This window comes from Camellia sinensis, chromosome 3 (genome assembly GCF_055761805.1).
Source record: "Camellia sinensis isolate YWXY chromosome 3, ASM5576180v1, whole genome shotgun sequence".
Lineage (NCBI taxonomy): Eukaryota > Viridiplantae > Streptophyta > Magnoliopsida > Ericales > Theaceae > Camellia > Camellia sinensis.
The window spans coordinates 41,306,067-41,326,296 of record NC_138963.1 but is presented as its reverse complement, the minus strand read 5'-3'; the positions used below and the strand labels follow the sequence as shown (position 1 = coordinate 41,326,296).

Sequence of the window (20,230 nt, the reverse complement as noted above, 5' to 3'; positions counted from 1 at the left end):
AGATTTGGTGGAGTATGAAGATTTGGTGCATGTCCGGCAGAATGAACATCCTCTTTTCTCTTGCCACTCTCTAAAACAAATAATTAAATATTGTATAATCTGTGGACAAAGTGATATACCATAACAATGTCAAATTTAATTTTGATGTAATCAAGATTAGGGGTGCGCGCGGTGCGGGTCGGTGCGGTTTGAGAGAAAAATAAAAATCGTATGGCGGGTGGCGGATTGATAAAAGTGTCACTAGAATTTGTCATTTTTCTTATAAAAAATCGGCGGTTCAGTTGGCAAATAATGACGGATTTGCCTTGGCAGTTCGGGCGGATTGGCGGTTTATAAAAAATATAATTTCAATTACAAAACTTAAATCAAAGAGTAAAAAAAAGATGAGAGATACCGTGATGTTAAGCATCTTGCGAAACTTTTTTCTAATGCAGCAAGTGTAACAACAACATGATAATATCAACGACTATGCCATCAGTTCATTACAAGTATCTGTGAAAGCTACAATGATCAAATACAATACATAAAATTAATATCATTCAGGGTTTACAATATATTGAAAATGTTTACTGTTGAAAAGTATTTAAATTGAAAAGTGAGCTGATGCAAGTTTGCAACATGGCCAGAAAAAAAAAAAAAAAAAAGATTGAAAAATGAATTGGAATCCAACTTTATTTTGGATTACTGACATCTTGAATTCCCTTCTAGCAGTAATGTAATACTATATTATAAGGTATAGAACAACAAGCAAACTTAAGTAAAAAAAAAAAATTTAGAATCTTATAAAACATGGTTTAATAGCGGTGCGGGTCGGTGCAGTTTTGAAGAAAAATAGAAATCGGCGGATTGATAAAAGTGTCACTAGAATTTGTCTTTTTTTTTACCAAAAATCGATAGTTCGATTGGCAAATAACAACGAATTTGCCTTGGCGGTGCGGTTCGATGCGATTTTGACGGTTTCGGCGGTATTATACACATCCCTAATCAAGATGATGTGAGAGTGATTTTGAACCTTGCCTTGCTTTGCCAATTTAGGGTTGGTTTGGGACCACTAAATAAGCAACTTACATGCTTATTTGTTATAAATTGTCATATTATTTTTTTATTTTTTTGTATATATATATATATTTTATAAAAAGTCAATTAGTTAAAAAATAAGCAATTTCCAAACCACCATTTAATTTTTTATTAATTTTTTATAAGATGAAAAAAAAGTTAATGTATTTAAAATGAAAAAAGTTAATGTATTTAAAATAATTATTTTAGTTTAATAGATAGTCATAATGATTTTGATTATCATGTATGATGTCAAGTTTTAGCGTTTTTTTATAATTTTCTTCAACTTTTTAAAAAAGCTGACTGTCAAAAGAGGCTATAACCAGGTATGTATCTCCAGGTATGTATCTGACCTTCTTATTTGATTGAGATATTATAAAAAAAAATCTTTAAAACAACATCTATTATGGATTTGGTCTTTTTTATTTTGTTGAGATTTTATGGGAAATCTTAAAAATAGAATCCATTAATCAATTTAAACCATATGAGTGACAAAATCACATTTTGATGTTTGGAGTAAATTGACAAGTTAAAATTTAACAATGCCTATACTTTAAAGATTATTGTTGTAATTAGGCTATTGTTTTTCATGGGAGGCTATAGGTTGAGATACCGATGGCAGTGTTTGAAATCTTAAGCCTCTTTTGGGAAGTAAGTTAGGATTAATTTAATTTATTAAAAGATAAAATAAGTTAAAAAGTCAATAAGATAAATATCACATTTAAATCATAATTATTTTATTTTTTCTTTAAAAAAAAAAAGTCAAAAGTTCTTTATAAAGAAAACTTTTTTAACGAGACTAAAATAACCAAACATTGAAATATCAAGTTTAAAAAATTCTTTTCAAAGAAGGCTTATAAATTGTTTACCTCGGAGTAAGATGCATGGCCTCTAGCCAAAGCCAAGTACCAATTGGTTGTAATGATTAATGATATTAGTTTCATTATCATGAATTTTGGGTTGTTTTAGTAACAAGTTAAAAAAGTCAAAAGTTAGAAGTCATCTTTTAATTTATTTTGAGTCATATCACTTCTCATATGAAATAATAAAAAAAGTTAAAAAATTAGTTTTTAACCATCTTTCCCAGGGAGATTTGGTGATAGCCCCCTCACTATCTAATTTATCTTTCAAAAGGGCAAGAATTATATAAGTACTTTCAAAACTCCCTAATATTTTAAAACTTGTTTCTTTTACCATATTACCCTCATAAAATTTTACTTTGTATGAAAGTAAAATTTTACTCTGTATGAAAGTAAAATTTTACTCTGAAACTAAAAGTAAAATTTTACTCTAAAAAACGAGTAAACTGTGAGACTTTGAAACTAAAAGTAAAATTTTACTCTGTATAAAAGTAAAATTTTACTCTGAAAAACTAGTAAAATGTTAGACTCTACACAAAAGTAAAATTTTACTCTGTATAAAAGTAAAATTTTACTCTGATTCTGTCAAATGAAAAACAGAACAATAGAACCAGAGTAAAATTTTAATCTGGTTCTATCAAATGAAATTTGATAAAAAAACAACAAAAATAAATGAAAAACAAAACAAACAAAAACAAAACAAATTAATCAACAAATCAACATATCTAATTGAGAAGAAAAACTTCTAAAACTCGATCAACAATCACAAATCTCAATGAAAAGAATACATATGTTCAACAACACTCATACACACAAATATATATATATATATATATATATATATATATATATATATATATATATATATATATATATATATATACATATATTCTCAAAATCTTGAATGAGGAATGTAACCATGATGGTGATAAAACCTAGACAATATTTAATAGAATTAAAATTCAATATTCTGGATTAATGATGCTCAACTTTTAGAGCTTACAAACAAAAAATTCCTAGAATTGAACCCGTGTTCAACAACCTCCAAACCTCTCACGAACAAAGCAAAACACTCCACAATAATACATGTTCAGACAGCCAATTGTTCTTCTTCTGTGAACACGTGAAGGCAGACATTCCACAACGCAAAAAATTCCTCAACTTTTAGTGATGCTCCACTTCTTCTTCTGATATCTGAATATATATATATATATATACATATACACATATCTAGGGTAAGATATGAAGGTAGACAGCCATAGCAACCAGACTCAGAGAGTTGCATTCGTCGGTCTCTTGGTGCTCCTCCTCCCAATCTTTTCCCGCAATCTCTTCGATCCCTGTTGGGCCACGCTTCTCCTTCCATGTTCTCCGTACGTCTCTCTCTCTCTCTCGCGCCGCCGAATCTGCAGATTTGAACTTCTCCCCATCAAAATGGTGTAGATCTGAGAAGTGTAGCCAAGGGTATAATAGTCTGATAAAATATTTAAATAATAAATTTTGTCCTTTATGCAGGATTTTATAATTATGAGGGGGTTTAAAAAGTATAACTTTTTTCTTAATCCTTTTAACAATGAAAGGAAGGTAAAGAGGATTTATAGCCAAATTTCTCTCTTTCCAAAACATCCAATTATAAGAAAATAAATATTATTTATGAAAAATACATTGAAGGAAAAAATAAAAATGGATCATTTTTTACTTATTTTATTTACAAGGAAGTTTTTATAGAAGAGTAGTTTAAATTTTTACATGATTTTATAGTCTTGTACTTTCTATATGAAAATAAGGGATATATTATTTTATTTAAAAAATAAGAGATAAAACAATCATAGATACCAATCCAAATCCTCCTTTTAATGATATCCATTTCTAGTTCAATGTCTATGAAATTGTCACATCAACATATATTTATTTTCGATTAAAAAACACTTAGAAGGGGAGAGTTTAAAATTCATTGGTTTTAGTATTTAATGATTTGTTGCAACATCATGTTTTGTAATAGATATTTACATATTCTATCTATGTAATGGATAGCATCTAGATGGATCTATTTAGAGTCCTAAGGCTACGTTTATTTAGCGAATTATATTGGATAGAATTGTTAGTAAAGGGATAGTAAAATGACGGATTAGATTGGACAGAATTGTTAATGAAAGGATAGTAAAAATGTGTTTGTTTTAATGATAGTGTGGGAGATAATTAGTAATGAAATTGTTAAATTATTTTTATATAAAATAAATAAATAAATTATTTCTGTATTAAAACAAATTAAAACAAATATTAAAGTAAACAAGTGCACTTGGTAAAAAAAATAAAATTAAAAAAATAATTTTTTAATATAAAATAGACTCAATTCTCTCACTATTTTTCTAATCTCATCCAAAATCTACACAAGTTAATCTCCCTATATGAGGGTATTTATAGTCCCATTGGACTACTAGTCCCCTCCTATTTTTGTCAACCAAACATGGGTTATGTAAGGCTTACAGGATTGGTAGTCCAATCCTCCACCTATGGAGCCAAACAAACATGACCTAAATGATCAAAGGAAAAAAAAAAAAAAAATTTATTTTTTCGATGTGAAGGGATAACTCTCACAATAATGAAGATGGATAGAGTGGATTTGAAGTTAGTGCATTGTAAAGATAACAACAATGATTCATCCCACTAAAAATATCATCACTAATAGCACTAATGCATTAAAAAAGTAAAAAAAAAAAAAATACAACTCCAAAATCAAAACATCACATCATTAATAGCAGGACCCACTGTCACCTAATTAGTGGGAGCACTAATTAGTGCTCCCAAGCATTTTTCTAAAGATAAATCTTGTTTACATGTTTTTACTTTGAGTGAAATTTTGAATAACTTGTTAGGTATGTAAACGCTTCTATGCTACTATTGTTCTACATAAAATTATCAAATGAAAGTATGAATTTATGCCCATAAGGCATGAACGACTAGGTTTTTTTTTATTAACGTCATTCCTTAATTTTTTTCTCAATAATATCAAATCAACAATGGTAGATATCATGAAAATTTTTTTATGAAAATAATCATAAAAGTTTTGTGACCCTTGGATTACACTTAGAATAAAGCACCACACACTAATCAAGATAATCCAATGATCATAAATCTTTCATTATGAAAAAAATTTCATAATTCCTAACTTTTTCCATATCCAATTAATGCCATACTTTCCATTGCATGTTCTTGCATATCACAAGGTCAAATACAACATTTTCCATTTCACTTTCATTTTTTTTCCCCTCACATTGACAATAATAATAAAACACTGAAGAAACACAAATGATAAATTTGAAGACAATACAACCAAATCAAACAGAGTTTTCCATCTTGTTCTTAATGTTTTCGAAGAGCGATGGCAGACAAGACAACTAAGAACAAGAAGATGAGCACTGCAATGAACGATGCCACCACGGCTCCACTGGTTTGCTGGCAGAAATCAGTGAACTGCTGACATATAGCTAACCAATTCGCACTCTGATTCCCACTGTGAGCCAAGTAGACTATCGCAGCCGCCGAGCTTGCACATGCAGTGGTCAAAGCAAGCATCACCTTCAACAAACAGGCAATATATATTTTCAATCCAAAGATAAAAATGAGACAAATGAAAGACTCTGGCTTTGGCATCATTGAAAATTAAAAACCCATCACTATATGAGTCATCTAATTACAAGAATGTTATGTCACATCATTATGTACAAAATTTTTGTAAATTTAGAATTTTCCTTACAGAAATGTCACATTCATATCATTTTGATATAGAAAATTGAATATAAAAGAAGCTTAAGAATAATATTTTGCATGGTTGAGAATGGAGGAGGAGCTTACAGTGTCTAAGACGATAAGGAGCAACCTTGGTGCTACTGCATGTGGCCGAACGATGCCGACTATAGAGAAAGGAAGGGAGAGGACCAGGTAGCCACTTGCTATTGCCATTCCAATCACGAAAAATCTGCACCGATACCATGTTATGAAATTTTGAAATTATTTTTGTACACAAATAAGTATTTTCAAATTTGTCATTATTTTATTTTGGAAAACACCCTAAAAAAAAAAAAAAAAAATGAGTAACAGAAAATTGGAAATGAAAAGGATATCACACAGGATGCTATCATTGAAAGCCTAGATTTTGGTATTTTATAACAAGCAAAAATAAAAAAATAAAAATTTGTCGTAAGAAAGTTTTCTTCTTCCCTTTGTGAGAATCAAACCACTCAACTTGATCTTAAGTGGTTTACAATTAATTCAGTAGAATATATATATAGATATTTGAATGTCTGTATACGTGATGGATGTACTATAAAAACTAATTAATTGTTGATTTTTTTACTAGCTGACAACTAAAAAATGTAGATGAATTTTGTTTTTTTTTTAAAGTTATAAAAATTTAAAATAAAAAGTGAGGCAGTTAGAGCATCTCCAATGCACTAGGCATATAATATTTGTTAGTTAAAATGCCTAGTGTGATTCACTTTTTTCAATTCCAATGCACTAGGCATATGATTAGGCATTTTGGCTCAACTCATATTCACTAGCTACATGTAGCTAGCCTTCAACGCTAGGCAAAATGTATTCAATCATTAAGATCATTTCCCTCCATCTTTGTTGTTGATGTGGCATTCTATAAAATTAATAGTATTTAGATAAATAGCTAAAATAAAGAGTATGGTTGGAGTAAAAACATAAAACAGTTGATAGGCAAAATAAAATATATACTTTATAGTAATATTTAGATAGGTAAAATGCCTACTACCATTGGAGATGCTCTTAGCAGGCAATTTAAAAATAAGAAAGTCGTGATAAAATTTATTAGGTTTGTATACTTTACATAATAGAATATATATAATCAAATTTTACGTACTGAAATGCGGGCATATCATCGTAGCTGGCTTGGAACTGGAAGAACTGAGTGAAGAAAGGAAGAGTCTGATCAGTAGTTCCCATTGTGGCAGTTGCAGCTAGAGCGGCCGCAAGAGCACCTAGCCTCAAAACGAAGTCAAATATCGCAATCCCTCTCTTATACCCTCCTTTCTCATGCTCCATAGCCTTGGTGGTTGCTGCAACAACCACTGGAGTTGCCAAAAGAGGAGCTTTACCTTTAGCCTCTCTCCTTGTCTCTTCTGCATGCGCTACATCGATCGTAGTAGCATCAGCCATTAGTATTTTTGGTACTGAAAGAGAAAAGGAGGCTAGATTTGGTACAATACAAGCTTGTGATGAAATGACTAGATTTGAGAGGGAGAGAAAGAGTTGAAGCTTGTGATGAAAAGGGCTAGATGTGAAACCTTATATAGGGAGACTCAAAAGAGTTCAAAGGACTTTGTATTAATATATTTCATAGAATATATTGTGGAAGTGTGTTGTTTCAGTTGATGGAGCAAGAAGAGTTGTTCACAACTTTTCCATTTGGTTGAATAGTTTTAATTTTTTTTATACAATACCCATCACAAGGCAGAGAAGTGTGATTGGGTAGACAGATATGGGTTGGTGTATCAAAATAATATAAAATAGTTAAAGTATATGAGTTATTCATAACCACTTGATCATCCACTCCTCTCACTTGATTATGATTCATTTAAAATATAATTAACAACTTATACCCCTAATCAGTCAACTAAACAACTACCTTCTCCTCCCCTAATCCACTTTGTATTAGAGAAGCTTTTTTCACCTTCCTTGCACCATTAATTGTTTCTTTCTGGAAACCACATTATTTCCCCAAAAATTAATTAAGTAAAACAATAAGTGCTCTTTGTTTTTATTAGAGTTCAACCTTTTAAATACTGTGAAGACATTTCTCCAAGTAATGGTGTATGAATTAGTTTTTCTTTTTCTTTTTCTTTTCTTAACCTTAGAGACAAAATAGTGAGAGTCCAATCGACCTAATAGACCACCCCACCTGATTATTAAAGGGTTTGGGATGTGACAAGGGAGGACTAAATGGTAAGATTTTTTTTGGGTTATGGTTGGAATTAGTGTTTAAAGCCTAACTTGTTGCAGGCTATCATACGCCTTACATTAAAATTTTAGTAATTTTTTTAAAATTATCATGTAGAAATTGGGAGGGATAGTCTATATTACAAATTCAACTCACACAACATATTAGATTTTCTGACAATAAGCCTTCTCTTTTTTTTTCGGATCTTGTAAGTGATTTTAACAAGTGTATTCATGAAAACTTTAGAATGATTAAGAGTAACATCAAGATAAGGTCCTTGTCACATGTGAGGCATAAGGCAACGACTTTGTTTCTAGGCATGTTGTGAAGAACAAAACATTTTAACTAAAATTTTGACAATTGCTTTTCAAATAATCTTATTCTAAAATATGGTTACAACTATTCTCATTAGATGATCAACCGTTCAAATCATCAACACGAAATTAGGTTATTAGTCGACATACATTCCATTATGAATTTCATCTAATTTCCAAAAAATTTAAGATAATGCAAGGTTCTTGCTATAAACTCTCATTTAATTCTATCATAGGCTTTTCTTTTCTTTTTTTCAAATCTATTTTAATAGTCATTCTTCCTAAATTATAAATTTCCCACTTAGAATTAATCAATGATTCAATATTGGATACCATTACTGGCCTTCGAGAAACTAAATTTGCTGTAAAAAATGGTGAGATAAATTTATCATTGTAAAATCCTACTTCAACATTTAATAATAAATTTATCATTGTAAAAATATGTTTTAAAAAAAATACAATTCGATTATTCACAATTCTCATATCATATTTCAACACTAATGAACACAAACAAATTAAAAATAAATAAATAATTCAAAAATTACAAATAAAAATCAAAATATCTCAATTATTTATCACTTTGATAAATTTAACAGTACCATTACTAGTCACAAATTGCCATTCCACAAAAACAAAACATATCTAAAAAATCTCCCAAAAATAATAATTATTAAAATGATAGATAAATATGTTAAAAAAGTATTCAAAAATTATGAACAAATAAGTTCAATTAATAGGATCACTAGTAATTATTCCTTAATTGCCATTGAGTAATACGATACAAAAAAAATAATAGTAATAATTTTTATACATAGTGATGTGACTTATTATAAATCATTTATTTCAAAAAAAATATCATTAAAGATATATTTATTTATAATGATAATATTATAGGAATAGAATTTCCAATTTGTGATCCTATGAGGCTTGGGTGGGTCAGAACCGCCCCATTTTACATGCCCAACCTAGTCCATTATGGTTTGACCCGAAGTTTGGAGACTCATCCATCCTTGTACCGCCCGGCCCGTCATTGTTCAGGCCTGGGTCACTGCTCCTTCCGAACCCGACCCGTTCACAGCCCTACCTCATTTTCAAACCCTCTATGCCTCGTTTGTTTCTCAGTTCTCTCTCTCTCTCTCTCTCTCTCGAAGATGTGGGGTAGTGAAGAAGGAGAAGCACCGGAGGTCACTCTCGAGACCTCCATGGGTTCTTTCACCGTTGAGGTCTCCTTCTCTCTCTCTCTCTCTCTCTCTCTCTCTCTCTCTCTCAATTTTAGCTTGAATGTGTGTGTATATATAGATAATCTATCCCTGTTTATGCATTTTGTATGTGGAAAGCAGATGTACTATCACCATGCGCCCAGAACTTGCAGAAACTTCATTGAACTCGCTCGCAGAGGTTACTACGACAATGTCAAGTTCCACAGAATCATCAAGGTCTCTCTCTCTCTCTCTCTTCAATTTCATTCTCTTTAACCTGAATATATATACCCATAAAATTGTATCATGTAATGGGTTATTTTTGTATTTGTTTTTGGCGTAGGATTTCATAGTGCAAGGTGGTGATCCCACTGGTACAGGAAGGGGTGGTGAATCTATATATGGGTATGTTCTCATTTTTTTGTTTTTTTCATTTTATTTGTTTATTTTTGTAATAGATAAGTAGATAACTATTCCCCCCACCCCAAAAATAAAAAATAAAAAATATTATCAATACTGGAATATATGTGAATGTTGTTGTTAAGTTTTTTATTTTGATTCTTTTTTTGTTGGACTTGTATAAGTTGAAACCATTAGATGATTTCCTGAAAAAGTTTTATGGAAATTTTATCATGATTCATTATGTCTAGACTCTAGTGGTGGAGAAGATACTAGTTGCTAATCTTTTGAAAAAAAAAAAAAAAACTGCTCATTTTTGTTTATTTCGTTCCGAAGCCTCTATTGTACAAAGAAAAATAGAAAAGAAGGACAGTTTAGTATTCTGCCTTTCGAACTCTATGGTGTGCATTGTTATTCACCCAATGTATCTTTGTAGAGAGTGAGGCGTAACCCATTCTGTTCCAAAATCCCGGAGCATCTCATTCAAATGACCAAGGGAGAGACGGAAAAAGGTCATCCAGAAGTTCACTGACTCTGTTTCCATTGGATACATGGGTTTGTGTTGAACAAAATGGTCTTCAAATATTCTCTTTGTGCAGAAGGGATATGGTCTTTAAGTAAACATACAATGAGTTCTCATTTGCAATGTACTCTAACTATTAAGATATAGCTTAACCAAATTTTCTTCTGTTACTGTGGGCGTACCGCATTAGTTTTTAAGATTTACTGTTTAGGTTTATTTGGTGTAGCTTTTTGTTAGAAGTCCTTCATGAAAAAGGCATTTTGCAAAAAGAAAAAATGAAGAAAGGAGTACAATTTTTCCAAGACCAGAGCTTCTCCTTAATAAATTCTACTTTAATATATTCAATCATGTTTTTTTATTATGGCTTCTTTCTGGTTACTAAGTGGATTCGTATACATCTTATTTGTAATGATTAATACTCTCAAAAGAATCCAACCTACAGCTTGAGCTGATAAACTGTGGTATCTATCTTTTAAGTTTTTTTTTTTTGTTGTTGATCAAAAACAAAAATTTTATTGATTAATCAAAAAATAAACTGTGGTATCTATCGTATGTCTCAACGCTGCTTCTATGCTACATCAAATTGCCACTTTATCTTGACCAGCATAAAGTGATTCTGCCCAAACTGTTTTTGTATAGGCTGTCAGCTTAATATTTCTGTTCTCCAAGTGTAGAACTCCTATCCCATTACATGACTTTGAGCTCTGCATGCAATTTGTTAGTGCCCTTGTTTTAGGAGAGTGCTCCTAAGAGTGCCTGTTATGACTGATCCAACTTTCTGGGTGGTCTATATTAAGCACAGTGTAGCCACAAGATTTTTCTCAGCTCTTAATTTGTGACTGTTTGCAAAGTGATCTTGAAATGGTTGATATTGTAACAAAAGACCTATCATTGAGGTTGAAGTATGTGTAGCTAATTAGATATATCGTAACTTCATATCATTAGGCCTTTGATTGACTGAAACATAGTCTACTTGCATGTATTTTTAAAGTAACTGGAAGTTTTCTGATTTCAAAACTTTGACTAATGGGTGACTTGTCTCTTAATTTATTGCAGTGCTAAGTTCGAGGATGAGATAACAACAAAGTTAAAGCATACTGGAGCTGGCATTATATCCATGGCAAATGCTGGTCCAAATACCAATGGAAGCCAGTTCTTTATTACCTTGGCACCTACACCGTCACTAGATGGTAAATATGTGACTCTGCTTAGTAACTGGTAGATTTATTTTGTCAATCTGTTTAGAATAATGTCTAAACGTGTGAACTTTGCATATTTAGTTGGATGCTATAGGCTTTTGTGTCAACAACAAGGATGATTTCATGATGCTTAACAAGAAGACACATTCTTTGATCCTTTTCCTTTATTTTTAATTTGCTTTGCTCATTGCTGACATTCATGCTGGAGAAGGACATCTGGTTTAAGTATCACATAATCACTATTTTGGCCCCTGTATGTGGGGTTTAGACTTAATATGTATATTTCACAATAGTACCTATGGTTTTCTGCTAAAATACCGAAACTTTTCATTGTTTGGCACTTTAGAGGATGCTTGGCTATAACAATCAACATCTAGTTGGTGTATTAACAACCAAGGGTTAGTTTCTATACTTGTTTTATTGTGTGCCAGAAGCAGAAATTCTACATGTAGATCTTGTATTTTAAGCTATCACATCGTTACTTGCCACTGTAACTGTCATACAGAACACCACCGTTTCTTTCTCTTCTTCAACTCAGCTATTTACATTCAATATCTTTGATAATGAACCCTTCATACAGAACACCTCAAAATGTCTGCAGGGTCAAATTTAGGCTAACACTTGGTTTGTCATTGCTGGGTTTTGTTTTGAATTAAATCTCAGCATGGTGTGAGAATGGCATGTTTATTCTTTCATTTCTTCTATTTGATCTTCACTAGGTACATATATCTTGTAGCCTCGTTTCTTAGCTGATAATGCTGTAATTCATGATTATCTTTTGGCCAGGAAAACACACAATTTTTGGAAGAGTATGCAGAGGAATGGAAATTATCAAACGACTCGGTAGTGTTCAAACTGACAATAATGATAGGTATGTCTTTTTTCAGGATATATTCTTTCCATTTAGGTATTAATCCTCTATGCTTAGTGCACTCTGCAAGAGCTCACAGCTGTCTGACTTGCCATTCAATCAGAATACATGGGTAAAGTCAGTGTTTTTAAAGGCTCAAGGCGCACTAAGGCGCCGAAGGTCTCTTGGAGCCTAGGCGCAAGGCGAGGCGCGGGCTTTATTGAAGTAAGGCGCACAGTGTTCGTAAAAAATAGAAAAATTAATATAGACTAATCATTCATAGTAGTAAGACAATTTTTAAAAAAATAAAAAGTAATCAAGATTCAAGACAAAATATAGAATAATTCTCAAAGCCATGAAAGTGCATATTACATAACATTCCAATTTTCAAAGATCAAATAATCCACATTCAATAAAATAAAAACATAAACACTAAACATCCAAAACATAAATATCCAACAAATATTAATATATGTCTTAACACTTAAAAACATCAATATCAAAAGAAATGGTAGGTTAGGTCGGTGTCAGTCAATCATCATCCTCAATATCAATGACAAGCAAACTATCATCTTCTTCTCCATCAGTTGATTTGTATCCCTCAACATCTTCCTCCTCTGTGTCATCTGAGCCCGCTTCCTCTTCATCTATTAATTGAAGTGGAGTCAATGTTGATGATTTAGATATCCTCGGTTGTGCCTTTGAGCGTGAACTTGGTGCTCTACTTGCATGGCTACTTTCTTCCTGTGTTACATGGACTCGCCACTTTGGGGCGAAGTACCCGTGTCGACACGACACGACACGGGTGCGGGTGTGGGATCTGTGTCGGATTCGCCTATTCTTTTTCGGACACGGCTCTTTACAGTGCAAAAGAAATGAAAAAGGTGAGAGCAAGAGAGAACCTGGTCGAACCAGTCGATCCAGTCGAAGATCGAAGACCTCGATTGAGCTCCATCCTTTCGATCCAGTCGAAGATCGCAGCTGCATCAGTCGATCGAACAGCTGAACACCCAGACGACTTCGAAAAGCCTCTCTCTCTCTCTCCCCCTCCCTCACACTCGCAATCGCGATCGATGGCTTCGCTTTTCTCTCCGTCTGTCTCAGTCGTTCGTCTCTGTTGATTCATATCTCTATTCGTATCTATCTGTATATAATAATAATAATAATAGTATATAATAATAATCTATCTATACCTGTATATAATAATAATAATAATAGTAGTTTATATATAATAATAATCTATCTATATATAATAATAATAGTAGTTTATGTATAATAATAATAATAGTTAAGGAACTGAATAATAAATAATAATAACTATTATTATGATAACTATAATAATAACTATTATTATTATATATTACATAATAATTATTATATAACATATAATATATTTATAAGATAATATATATTTATATATATTAATAAAAAAATAAAATAAAATAAAATAAAATAATTAATTGAAACACATTATTTAAAAAATAAAATAAATAAATAAAATAATTAATGTATATTAAAATAAAAATATTTATAAAAAAATTAAAAAATTTCCCGTGTCTCCTATCGTGTCCGTATCCCCATTTTTCAAAAATTGTCGTGTCCTGTGTCCGCGTTATAATAAATATATTTTTTTTAAAAAAACTATTTAACGTATCCCTGTACCCGTATCCAAATTTGGATACATATCTACGTATCCTTAATTTTTAATTTTGAAGTGTCCGACCCCTAGATACGCACCCGCACCCGATACCCGTACCCGAGTCCGTGTAACTTAGCTTTCTTCTACTCCAGAAGCTCTAGCAACAATGGCCCACGTCAAGCCATCATCATCATCAAACACAGGCTCATTATCTTCATCTGATTCTCCATCCATCCTCCCAAGCAACCACTCATTGCTTTCATCAATATTTTGCAAAGATATGGGATCAAGAGTGTTGCGCATGTCATACCTAAATCTCAATGTTCTATTGTATTTGACATACCCTAAATCATTGAGACGTTGTTGTTCCAATCTATTTCTTTTCTTGCTATGAAGTTGCAAGTATTAAAAAGATATTAAATTCTACATGTTAGAATTTACCTACACCTACCACCACCTACTACCACACCTACTACACCTACCACCAATTTACCCTCACCTACTACCCAAACCCTCTCCTATATAATGAGCTACTCTGATTTGTAATAGAACAGATTAATTAATCAATCAATAATACATCTATTTTTTAATTGGTATCAGAGCTATAGGTTAAAGATTTTGGTGTTCTTCGCCTTCCGGCAGGCGGCAACCTTGCCTTGACCGCCCGCCGGGTCTCAACCAAACTGTACCATACTATACCATAGTAAGTAACCATTTGCAGAGACCAGAATAGTGAGAATGGCCACTATGAACCTCCCTTTCTATCTTCTTTTTCTACACCATGGATGACTTTCGGAGAAGCCATGTACCGGCTTTCGGAAGCTGGGATTGCACCGACGATCTCCCTTTTCACTCAGTGCTTCGAATCAGCGAGGCAAGCCGGCTTGCTTCGCTACAGCTACTCTGCAGATCGCGATCTCTACGTCGCCGGCGATTTGTACGAGAACGACGTCGTCCGTCTTCCTCCTCAAATACCAGCTCCCCAACGACGACCTCGACTCCCTCATCTCCGTCACCACTGTCCCGTTCGTTTTCTAGCTTGGGATTGCCGTCGGCCCATCTCCTCTTCCTCCTAATCCCAGGTTTGAGAACCCACCGACTGGAGGGGTCTCGAAATCACCGTTGTCCAGCAATCAGTCTTGTAATTGTCCAGCAGCTAAATGAAGAAGAAGTAGCCCAGAGAGTGAGACCCATTTGGTTCTTTCCAAACAATCCTCATAGCCATATGTATGTGTGTTCGCACTCTCTTTTCACCTTTCTCTCACTTCCTTCTCTCTCTAAAAACAGCGTACTGCACACACTCACTTGATGAGTGCTCAAGGTAAGAAGAACTATACTGTGAGAGAGAGAGAGAGTAAAGAGGCCAAGTGGCTGGACCTGGAATCTCAGATAAAAGGACACTACTCATTGAAAGAGAAGAACCACCAAACAAAACAGGGGGCTGTTTTTTTCAATTGACCACAGATTCCCCTCATCTCTCTTTCACTCTCTCTCACTCATATGCGGGACACAGAGTTTCCCTCTCTCCCCTTCTCTCCACTTTATCACGTAGGTTTTGTTCCCTCTTTCCGTTTCTTTTTATTTTTTTTTTACTACCCACTCTTCTTTTTATTTTATATATATATATTTCTATAATATATTACTTACACCTCCACTATGTCACCTTTTGCCCCGACTATATCAACTTTTCTCTAACATTCCTCTCTTTCATGGATACACATAAAAAAAAAAAAAAAAAAAAAAAAAAAAAAAAAAAAAAAAAACATAAAATAAACTAAAATAAAATAAAATTTACCAATTTTCACAACAACCCATATTTTATTCATCTCAGGGATCAACCCCGATCACAATTTTACACCAAAAAAAAAAAAAAAAAAAAAAAAAAAAAACACAAACCAATCAACCACACCCACAGCGGGATTTTTTCTTCTCTACTCTACTGCAGGTCTCTTTTTCTTGCCTCCGTCCTGGCCGACCCTTGACGGTGTTGCCTCAGTGCTTCCTTGTCCACCGAGCACGTTCACTCCCCCATACTCCTCCACTGCAGCATATGGCGGCCCTCCAAATCGGAACATCACGGTGGCCTTCCGCTTCAGTTCCTTATTTTCTGCCTTAAGCACACTTATCTCTGCTCGCGCATCCTTATACATGCGTTGGAGCAGAGCCAGCTGGGAGTTTAAATGCTGCACCTCATTTGTCCTACTCTGCAGCCGGTTCGACAGGTTTGTGACCGCCGTCATGCTTTCCACACATGCCTTCAAAGTATACTGATTGGCTTCCACATCCGACTGCATTGCCATTCTTTGCTCCACCGACCGCATCGGAAAGTTCAACGGAGCAAACTCCGGGGCGCTTGGTTGAGGTTCCAGTGCCACCGCACCAGTTCTCTCTCTCGTTGACTCGTTGAGGTCGGGAAAGAGGGTGAGCAGCCCACGGGAAGACGATGAAGCCATTTTCTAGGCAACAGAGTGTTATACAGAATCTCTCTCAGAAATCTCTCTCAGAATATCTCTCACAGGTGTTTTTGCCTCAGCCTCAGCCTCTGTCTTATAGCCGAGGCAGCCACGCGCATCGCGCGCCTCTTGACGCCCGACAAACTGGCACGCCTTTTCATGGCACATTTTTTGATAAAGTGGGCACGCCTTTTGGTGGCACGCCTTTTGAAAAATTGGGCACACCTTTTGAGGGTGCATTTTTTAAGGGTCCGACAAGACTCTGTAAACTGTCCTGACATTAATTTCGGTTAGTTCCTTTATGGGTCCGACAAGACTCTGTAAACTGTCCCGACATTGATTCCGGTTAGCTCCTTTATGGGTCCGACAAGACTCTGTAAACTGTCCCGACATTGATTCCGGTTAGTTTCTACAAGGGTCCAGCAAGACTCCGTAAACTGTCATAACAACTGTCACAACAGTGTCTGTTACAACGGTCCGACATGACCCCGTAAACTGTCTTCTACATCGGTCCGACATGACCCCATAAACTGTCTTCTACATCGGTCTGACACGACCACACAGTGTCTGCTACAACGGTCCGACATGACCCCATAAACTGTCTTCTACATCGGTCTGACACCGCCATCCAGTGTCCTCTACACCGTTATGACACCACCATACAGTGTCCTCTACAAAGTTATGACACCCCCATACAGTGTCCTCTACAACGTTATGACACCAACTTTCAGTGTCTTCACCAACGGTCTGACACGACCATACAGTGTCTCCTATCCTTTTTTATTTTTATGTATTTTTCTTGTTTTGTTCCTCTCTTCAAACTCAAGTTGGTTAGTTTCTATCCTCCTTGAGTTTGCGGGGGGCTGTTAGAATTTACCTACACCTACCACCACCTACTACCACACCTACTACACCTACCACCAATTTACCCTCACCTACTCCTCACCTACTACCCAAACCCTCTCCTATATAATGAGCTACTCTGATTTGTAATAGAACAGATTAATTAATCAATCAATAATACATCTATTTTTTACTCTACATAATGAGAATAAAAAATATTTGAATTCAACAAAAAATTAGTTAGAATGTTAAATACTCACATGTTCGAATACATTCCAATTTCGTTCACAACCCGATGAACTACATGTTAGGCTAAGGACTTTTATAGCAAAAGTTTGCAAGTTTGGAGTATAAGAACCATATGATGCCCACTAATCAGCTGCGATAATCCACTAGTTAGAAATAATTGTTATCAAGTATTAAGTTTTACTAAAAGTATTACTAAAAATAAACTCTATAAGTTTATAATATATTACCTGGTGCTCTTGTATTTCTTTGCCTAATCGCAACAGTCTTGCCAAAAAGACTCTCAGCCTTCATATAAATACTCATCTCATTAGTGATCAAATCTTGAACAGTGACATCCGAGACCAACCTTTGCATGCATTCATAAAACTCATTCATCACTTCATGATCTTTTTGCACCTCTTAACGCTTTTGGGTAAAAGAATTCTGGGTTAAGAAAATGCGCAGCTGCATGTAAAGGTCGATGCAATTGGACATCCCATCTTTTGTCAATGATTTCGAAGATTTCATTATACTTCTCTTTTTTATGATCAAATGAAGTTGCAATGCATTCTTTTGCTCTATCCATTGCCTCATAAATGTATCCCATGGGAGGTTTCTTCTCGGTATCAACCAATCTAAGCACTTTGACAAGAGGACCCGAGACCTTAAGGGCAAACACAACAGTATTCCAAAATAAAGGCATCAACAAAGTTTGTGCCATTCTTTTACCTTGTGGCTCCTTTGCCCATTTGCTTGAGGTCCAGTCTTCGGAGGTGACCATCTTTCTCAAATTGTTTTTTTGTTGATGCATCCTAAACAAAGTCAAAAAAGCGGTTGCAAATCTAGTTCTTGCAGGCTTGATCAAATTCTTTAAATTTGTATAGCGACTCATCATGTTTAGCAACGTAGGCCGATTGTAAATGTAGCCATGTACTGCAATACCCCTTTCAAATGTCTTTTTCAGTCTAGGTATCTTGAAAATGTCTTCTAACATCAAGTCCAAACAATGAGTAGCACATGGTGTCCAATACAAGTGTTCATACTTAGCTTTCAAAAACCTCCCTATAATGTAACAATAATGAAGAATTATTATTTTCAAGTTTTTAAATTTTAAATACAAAACAAACTATGAGTAAACAATTTTTGATGTAAGGAATGAGGAAATATTCTTACCCGCCAACACATTAGCTGCAGCGCTATCAGTGATAACTTGCACGACATTCTCTTTTCCAACTTTCTCCACAAACTTGTCTAGTAATTCAAATAGCTTTTGCCCATCCTTTGAATAGTTAGAAGCATCAACCGACTCAACAAACATGGTTCCTCTTGGACAATTAACTAAAAAATTAATCAATGTCCTTCCTCTCTTATCAGTCCAAAGTAGTTGATTTTTTTAGGCGATATGTTTGGATGACCAGCTTTTGTGTTATCTTAAATCTGAAACACTAAAATGTAGACCTAGAAGTTATTTTGGCTTTTGTTTAAATTTCCCTTCTTTCCTCCACATATATTGCAACTTCCACCATGAACAGAAACCTTATGAAAAATCTGATTAATTTTAGATAAGTCTATTCTTGAATTATTTCATGATGATATCAGAATACTCAAATTATATGAATAAAAAGAAGGTAACTGCTAAATCTAATAAAGGGTTAATTACACCATTAACTATTTGTTAATATCACATTACCCCCCTCATCTATAAACCTAACCCCCTCTACTATGAAAACCATACAATGCCTCCTTCTGGAGGGGAGTAGGAGGAGATGAAAGCGATGCATTTTTATGATTGAGGGGATCAAAATCTAATTGACTGTAAACCAAGCGAGATTCTGGTAGCAAACTTACAATAATTGCTCTCTCCTTGTGTGCATCAGAAGAATCTCATTACAGATTTGAAACCTGAGCTTTATGCCAGTCAAACAACTGGTGATACAGCTTCCTGGTTTATGATTATAGATCTTTAACCAGATGAGTCCACCTAAATATGTTTCATCTATTTCTCAGTGAATTGTGGATTTGCCATATGATTAACCTCATGAAAAGATCTATACCCAACCCTCTGTTGCAATTTAGCTACCTGAATAAAATTGGATTGATGGAAAAATATTTGCTGTCTTGTAATTATGAATTATTGGTTCATGAAATACAGAGATTATGCTGAATTAGGATTGTAAATTACTCTCGTCCTTGTGGAATGCTGTGATTATGCAATTCAGTATAGGGTTTGGACCCAAACAGGAAATTGTATTTTCATTTCACGATGTAGAAGGCTTTATTTTCCTCATTTCCTTAGCATGCTAAAGTTTGGTTTTCATATTAATAATGCCTTGTGTTTACCTCTGGTTTTTCAGACCAATCCATGATGTGAAGATACTGCGAACAAGTGTCAAAGATTGAAGTCATGTAGCTGCTGCAAATGCAATCTTTAGTTGTTGAAATGTCATACTTTCTAAAGGTGTTTGATATCCTCTGTTAATAAAAAATGTGACGAACTCTGTTTGCTTGTATTTGAACACGGGATGACAATATACAGACATCATCAGAACTTAGTCATTTATGAATGTTAGATTCCTATGGTTATCGAGTCTATTTTGTGTTGTTTTGTTTTGTTTTTTCTTTTTCTTTTTTTTGTCTGTCTGTTTGTTTTTTATATTCTGGAAATATATATTATCTGCTGTTTATTTACTAAGGCAGTATGG

The 20,230-nt window shown here is 33.9% G+C and overlaps 2 protein-coding genes across 2 annotated transcripts; one reads left to right on the top strand and one right to left on the bottom strand.

Moving 5' to 3' along the window:
• Positions 1-5,038: 5,038 nt before the first annotated feature.
• Positions 5,039-7,220, bottom strand: LOC114293985 (casparian strip membrane protein 1). The gene is made up of 3 exons (XM_028238093.2): positions 6,805-7,220; positions 5,772-5,895; positions 5,039-5,495 (listed from the first exon to the last, which is right to left on the bottom strand). The coding sequence occupies exons 1-3, from the start codon at positions 7,098-7,100 to the stop codon at positions 5,280-5,282; spliced, it is 636 nt and encodes a 211-aa protein (XP_028093894.2). The 5' UTR covers positions 7,101-7,220; the 3' UTR covers positions 5,039-5,279.
• Positions 7,221-9,233: 2,013 nt separating this feature from the next.
• On the top strand, positions 9,234-20,120 carry LOC114293984 (Cyclophilin-like peptidyl-prolyl cis-trans isomerase family protein). Its single transcript, XM_028238092.2, has 6 exons — positions 9,234-9,418; positions 9,536-9,631; positions 9,738-9,799; positions 11,373-11,506; positions 12,302-12,386; positions 19,883-20,120. Exons 1-6 carry the CDS (start codon positions 9,347-9,349, stop codon positions 19,926-19,928), a joined length of 495 nt encoding a protein of 164 aa, XP_028093893.2. The 5' UTR covers positions 9,234-9,346; the 3' UTR covers positions 19,929-20,120.
• Positions 20,121-20,230: the final 110 nt, after the last annotated feature.

Excerpts from the sequence above, each read along its gene's own strand:
- LOC114293984 (XM_028238092.2), top strand. The coding sequence starts at position 9,347 with ATGTGGGGTAGTGAAGAAGGAGAAGCACCGGAGGTCACTCTCGAGACC. Across the intron at positions 9,419-9,535 it reads TGGGTTCTTTCACCGTTGAG|ATGTACTATCACCATGCGCC; the intron begins GTCTCCTTCTCT and ends TGTGGAAAGCAG. Across the intron at positions 11,507-12,301 it reads ACCTACACCGTCACTAGATG|GAAAACACACAATTTTTGGA; the intron begins GTAAATATGTGA and ends TCTTTTGGCCAG.
- LOC114293985 (XM_028238093.2), bottom strand. The coding sequence starts at position 7,100 with ATGGCTGATGCTACTACGATCGATGTAGCGCATGCAGAAGAGACAAGG. Across the intron at positions 5,896-6,804 it reads GATGATATGCCCGCATTTCA|ATTTTTCGTGATTGGAATGG; the intron begins GTACGTAAAATT and ends GTATCGGTGCAG. Across the intron at positions 5,496-5,771 it reads TCCTTATCGTCTTAGACACT|GTGATGCTTGCTTTGACCAC; the intron begins GTAAGCTCCTCC and ends TGTTTGTTGAAG.